Source organism: Macrobrachium nipponense, chromosome 26 (assembly GCF_015104395.2).
Source record: "Macrobrachium nipponense isolate FS-2020 chromosome 26, ASM1510439v2, whole genome shotgun sequence".
Taxonomy (NCBI): domain Eukaryota; kingdom Metazoa; phylum Arthropoda; class Malacostraca; order Decapoda; family Palaemonidae; genus Macrobrachium; species Macrobrachium nipponense.
The window spans coordinates 50,461,903-50,468,771 of NC_087215.1; the positions used below are offsets into that span (position 1 = coordinate 50,461,903).

The window sequence follows — 6,869 nt, forward strand, 5'->3', positions numbered from 1 at the left end:
TCATTGACAATGACGTTTTTATAGTAGTATAAGTCCTTTTTCATCATTGGCACTTTTCTTTCTTCATTTTGGGTGAAATGGAAAAATTAAATCTCTAGTATTTTCCAGTACAAATGGATATTTCCATTTTCCATTCATTATAGTTTTAGATAAACATATATTTCATTAATAAATGAGTAGCATCAATTGTATCATTTTTTGTTTCATCTTCATATTTTCTCCATTATTAATTACTATTTTAAACGTTGTTGCATTGTTTGCATGCATTATATTTTTGATTTTATCAACAAAATTAATATCAATGTCGTCTGCGACAATTTGAGGGAAAATACACGACAATGTTTTTGTTTCAAACGATGATGGTAACGTATTGTTCACTTCGTTGATGATCGCATTTCTTGTCTTTTCTTGTTGATTTATTTCTTCCAGTTTTAGTCCATCTGCCACTAACATCAATGAATTTAAATATATTAAATAAACATTCCTTTACCCCAATATAGCATTTTCGTGGTTATCTAAATTTTCAAAATATTTTCAAAAATAAGTTGTTAGTAATGACAGTCCATTATTGAGTAATAGTATATCTCTTATATAATTTCTTTTTTTATATTTTTTGGTTCTGAACCGGGAAACTTGATGGTAAAATCCTTTTACGAAAACAACGGTTAGGATTGATTTTTTTTCAAAATTATCACCATTCCCGACACTATATAATCTACCAAAAATCCTTTTATTTTTGAAAAACAACGGTTAGAATTGATTTTTTTTCAAAATTATCACCATCCCGACACTATATAATCTAACCAATATATCTTCAAATTTGGGTGGGGGCGCTTGGTTCACTGTGATACAATGAAGATATGAGAGCGTATTCGCCACCACTAACTAGTCCAATTAGAACAATAAGGCAGTCTTTTAATGCGAGCCTTTATATAATAATTTTTAAATTCAATATCCCAAGAAATGTATAAAGATATGCATTAATAACAGTAATATTAATATTATGAAATGGTTAAATTTATTATCTTTCAAAGAAAATATTACTTTTACAGTTTATCGTTTATTATACAAGACTGTAAATTGTATATAATGTAAAAATGGGTATTATTATATTTTCTTATATTTATTTATTTATTTATATGTAATAATAATATTATAGAATAATTAAAAGTTATATTATTAAAAAAAATGAAATAATAACAAAAACTATGCGTGTTGTAGCAAAAGAAAATACGACTTAATAGTTAAAATACATTTTTTGTATCGAGATAGATCCAAGTTATAAAAATAAATTTTTGTTTTTTACCCTAAAAAAACAAAAATAACAATGCCAGAGAAAAAAATCCCAAACTTTGGGTTGGGTAAAAAAAAAAAGTGGTTTTTAATGGAGTTTATGTTTTTTCGCCAAAAAAAAATCGGATGAATGAAATTTCTGAATAATTCTTAATTTTATTAAATTAACGTTTTCATAATTTATTATTTGCTTATAAATAATATTAATATAATAATATATAAAATACATATTATTAATTAATTAATCTATTAAAATAAATAATAATAATAAATAATATATATATAAAGAATAAATAAATATAATATATTATTTTTATATATAAAATAATTATACCTATATAAAATAATTTAATGAAAAAATAATTATAAACTAATTAAAATATGTATTATTTATATATTATATATATATTATATTAATATTATTTATAAAAAAATAATAAATGTGATAAAAACATGAATTTAATAAAATTAAGAATATTCAATACCAGGATTTTTTCACTGATTTATTGTATATACTTCTTTCAAAGAAAATATTAGATATAACTATAATTAATTAAATATTTACAACATACTTGGAATATACCAAAGTTTTTTTGTACTATTTCATATCATTACTAATTTGAATTAAATAAAAAAAATTATTAAGTCGAATATCAGCTTTTTATTTTACCTATAATTTTAAATCTAATAATTCTTTTTTTGTAATAACTATATATTCCCACTAAAAAAATTGGATAAAATGAAACACCTGAACAATTCTTAATTTTATTGAATTGACGTTTTTATTACATTTATAAGTTTATTTATTTATGATAAAAATGGAAATGAATTTTTTTGTAAAATAATTTTTTTTATTATTATATTATATTATTTTATATATACATCTATTACATAATAATAATAACAAATAAATAGCAATATATATATTATCATTGTTATATATATAAATATAAATTAAGTAAAATAGAAGATAAAACATGATAAAAATTACAGAAGGATAAAATAAAGATAAATTAAAGGTTTCATAGTTATTAAAAAAAATAAATATTTATTTTTGTTTTTTTTTTTTTTTCATCAATGAAACCCAATATTAACTGGGGGGTGAGATTTTATTATTATTATTATTATATATATAATATGAATATTTATTTACTAATTAATTAATTCCATGTTTGTATGTTTGTTTGTATGGTGTTTTATACGTTACATGGAACCGGTGGTTATTCAGTAGTTATTGTTTCGTGATCATACAAGCAAGACAACGAACTTTTTTGCAGTGAAGGGAATTTTACGTTCCAAAGTAAAATCTTTTCTTTTATCAATTGTGCTATAAATATCGAGGAATTTATGTAGTTAAATTAGCATTTACACTGTTCGTTTAAGAAACGAATAAACGAAAAACTCACTCAATTTTTATATTTTTTAAAATTATATCTGTAGTATTTGTATGTGTATGTTTTTATATTTGATTTATTTATTTATTTATTTATTTATAAAAAAAAATAATGTCCTCGGATTATACCTGCCCCAAACGGTTAGACTTCCTCCTCAAGATGCCACCCATCCCACGAGAGGCTTCACTCAAGCACGCATGGAATGCAGAAGACAGATCGCTCAATAATTTTTTGTCAGGTGCGGAAATTGTATTTCTGTCATTTACTGTAGTATATGTAGGCAGTTATTTCACGAAGTTAAGATTTGACTGTTTCATTTCAGTTAAACTACTATTTTATGATTTAACTAAAATTTTTTAGTGTTACTTTATATCATTCTTATTGTTGTATTATTACAGGATGACAAAATGACGTTCCATCGACAACCTGTTGCCCAGAGTACAGATGGCATAAGAGGAAAAGTTAGTTATACAAAAGGTCTACATTTATGGGAAATACACTGGTCTACTCGGCAACGGGGTACACACGCTATTGTAGGGGTTGCCACTAAGATAAGCACCTTTACATTCTCGGGGATACCAGTTAAGTGTTATGTACATGTCCACACACCTAGTTATTTGAACAAAGTTTTCCCTCCTGCAGTATGCACAACACATTTAAAGAAAGTGTGCAATAGTGAGTTAATCCTTATTGTTCCCTTCCAGGGTTTGGTAGGCAGTAATGACCAGTCATGGGGCTGGGACCTAGGCCGAAATAAGTTGTGTCACAATACCAGGCAAGGCAACCCGGACATTACTTATCCTTCATTATTAAACAACAATGAGACCTTCGTTGTCCCAGATAAATTTTATGGTAAGTAGGTGGTTATTATTATCCTTATTGTGATTGCAAAACACTTTGCCTTATTATAAGAATATTTGAACCCTTTCCTCCACTTTGTTATAACCCAACTTAAAATGACATCCTATGTTTTATTTTCAGTTGCCTTAGATATGGACGAAGGAACGTTGGCATTTGTTGTAGAGGGTCAGTATTTGGGAGTAGCATTTCGTAACCTGAAAGGCAAGAAGCTTTTTCCCATAGTTTCAGCTGTATGGGGCAATTGTGAAATTTCTATCAGATACATAGGTGGACTAGATCGTAAGTATTGCAGTATTTTTTACTTTTTCCAGAATGAATTGTGCTTAATGTTGTGAGAATCATAAAAGAAAAAAAATTAAATTTCCAAGATAAGGCCTTTCCTTGATGCATCAGAATATTTATGAACTCAATTTTTTATTTTTCTTTATCCATAGCGGCACCGCTACCTTTGATGGATTCATGTCGCTGGATAATACGACACGCTGTTGGTAAACAAAGGTTGACTCGTTTACGGGAGCTAAATTTACCTCAGTCTGTTATTCAGTACCTGCTGTACGGGGAGGCCAGCTCTCGTAGCACCAACGTGACATCCGAACTACGTCATTGTCACCAGAAATACACAACTTTCACACCCCACTGGAAGGCATGAGAATTGAACTCATGGCCTATATATTGTAAATATTTTCTTACTTATATGTACAAAAAATAAATTTAATAATATTTAGATTTTGTAACTATATTCCTCGTAATTAATAGCGCTGAGTGAAATTTGACTTTTTCTTATATAAAAAAAAAATAAAATTGAGTATATAATAAAAGCAATCATTTTGTTATAATTCATTCAATATAATAATAATGAAGCGAAAATTATCAGTACATAATAATGATAATAATAATGGCAATAAAGAATTGCCCCCAACAATGAATAAATCATTTCTATTTTTTAATATAGATTTGGATGATTATACAGGGAGTTCACCTCAAGCATTGGGGTTTAATAATAGTCATCGTTTACCAATTATTCGAATGTTTGGTGTAGATGTCTCGGGTAATTCGGTATGTTGTCATATTCATGGATTTTATCCCTATTTTTATATGAATTATCCAGAAGATAAATTATTATTATTAAATAATATTGATTCATTTAAGAAACTAATAAACGAAAAACTTGCCCAAAAATTATATTTTTTAAAAAATATTACGGATTTTATTATTTCTATAACAATAGTAAATAAAAGAACTATTTATGGGTATAATAGTCATAATGAAGGTCTAAAACGTTTTTTAAAAATAACGATAGCATTGCCCAAATTAATTCACGAAGTTAAGAATATTTTAGAGTTAGAATTGAAAGGAGAAAACGAAGATGAAGAAAGAAAAAATGAGTTTTACGAAGCCAATATTGATTTTATATTGCGTTTTATGATTGATGTTAATTTATCGGGGTGTTCTTGGATAGAAATACCGTCCCAATCTTGTATTTTTAGGGATAGCAACAACGAAAAGGAATCCACATGCCAAATTGAAATTGATGTATTGTGGACTAATATCATGCCCCACGATCCGGTTGAAACAAAATGGGCTAGTATCGGACCCCTCACCATTCTTTCTTTCGATATTGAATGCGCAAATCGGCGAGGTATTTTTCCTACGCCCGATAACGATCCAATTATTCAAATTGGCAACGTTATCGCAAAACACGACAAATTAGAAATGAAAAAGGTAATTTTTGTGTTGGGTAAAAATTGTGACCCTATCGAAGACGCCAAGATATTTCTTTTTCATTCTGAACAGGAGATGTTAAAAGCTTGGTCTCGTTTTGTGCAAAAGGTAGTAGACCCTGATATTATTACTGGATACAATATTAATAATTTTGACTTCCCGTATTTAATTGGTCGGGCCAAACATTTGAACATTGATGATCAATTTTATCTAAGTAGAATAAAAAATGTAAAATCTTTCATTACGAGTTGGGGGTTTGAAAGTAAACAGGTGGGTAAAATCGTTAATAAATGTATTAACGTGGAGGGTCGATGTATTATGGACGTTTTAAGCGTTATTAAAAGAGAATACAAATTACGGTCTTACAGTTTGAATGCGGTTTCTCAGTATTTTTTAAATGAACAAAAAGATGATATTCACCACACCGAAATATCAGAATTACATCGCACTAGCGCCCAAACGAGACGAAAATTAGCCGTTTATTGTTTAAAAGATGCCCTTTTGCCACTAAAATTAATCGATAAATTAATGTTATCTATCAATTACATTGAAATGGCGCGGGTAACGGGAGTCCCGTTAACTTTTATCCTCACGAGAGGTCAACAAATAAAAATAATGTCTCAATTATTGCGAAACTGCGCCTTGGAAAATTTTATTGTTCCATCGTGTGAAGGGGGATTGAAAGGGTGTATGGGTTACCAGGGCGCTACAGTCATTGAACCTGCGAAAGGATTTTATAACTCCCCTATCACGACGTTAGATTTTTGTTCATTATATCCGACTATAATTATGGCCCATAATTTATGTTATACTACATTGTTATTATTATACTAAAACGCCCACAAATAATTATTTCGTCAAACCTCATATACGTAAAGGTTTATTGCCTAGAATTCTAGAAAATTTACTAATGGCGCGCAAAAAAGCCAAGGATGAACTGAAACGTGAAACTGATCCGTTAAGGAAAAAAGTTCTAGATGGCCGACAATTAGCCTTAAAAATATCGGCCAATTCTGTATACGGATTTACGGGCGCGCAAATGAGCGGTAAATTGCCCTGCATTGAAATATCTCAGAGCGTGACAGCGTTTGGACGCGAAATGATCATGTTTACGAAAAATAAGATCGAAGAGAAATACGTTAACGCCAAAGTCATTTACGGAGATACAGATTCTGTCATGATAAACTTTGGTGTCGATACCATCCAAGAGGCCATAGTATTAGGTCAAGAAGCGGCTGCTTTTGTTACAAACTTTTTTATGACTCCAATTAAATTAGAATTTGAAAAGGTATATTTTCCTTACTTACTTATAAATAAAAAACGTTATGCGGGATTATATTACACCCGTCCTGAAAATTTTGATAGAATTGACTGTAAAGGCATAGAAACCATTCGAAGAGATAATTGTCCGATTCACCGCTGAATTAATATCCGAGGTTTTGAATATAATTTTGATTCAGAGAGATACAGAAAAAGCCATTACATTAGTTAAAAATACTATATCTGAATTATTACACGATCGGATCGATATTTCAAAATTAATTATTACAAAAGAATTAACCAAAACCAAAAAAGAATATAAGGCCAAACAAGCTCATG

At 28.7% G+C, this 6,869-nt stretch overlaps 1 protein-coding gene and 1 pseudogene across 1 annotated transcript; both read left to right on the forward strand.

Moving 5' to 3' along the window:
- Positions 1-3,089: 3,089 nt before the first annotated feature.
- On the forward strand, positions 3,090-4,336 carry LOC135200271 (protein gustavus-like). Its single transcript, XM_064228758.1, has 3 exons — positions 3,090-3,539; positions 3,669-3,827; positions 3,983-4,336. Exons 1-3 carry the CDS (start codon positions 3,095-3,097, stop codon positions 4,195-4,197), a joined length of 819 nt encoding a protein of 272 aa, XP_064084828.1. The 5' UTR covers positions 3,090-3,094; the 3' UTR covers positions 4,198-4,336.
- Positions 4,337-4,403: 67 nt separating this feature from the next.
- Positions 4,404-6,869, forward strand: part of LOC135199672 (DNA polymerase delta catalytic subunit-like) — a 12,782-nt pseudogene continuing 10,316 nt past the window's right edge.

Bases quoted from the DNA above. Each gene is read 5' to 3' on its own strand.
- LOC135200271 (XM_064228758.1), top strand. From the start codon at position 3,095: ATGACGTTCCATCGACAACCTGTTGCCCAGAGTACAGATGGCATAAGA. The intron at 3,540-3,668 runs GTAAGTAGGTGG...TTTTATTTTCAG, and splicing joins TGTCCCAGATAAATTTTATG to TTGCCTTAGATATGGACGAA. The intron at 3,828-3,982 runs GTAAGTATTGCA...CTTTATCCATAG, and splicing joins ATACATAGGTGGACTAGATC to CGGCACCGCTACCTTTGATG.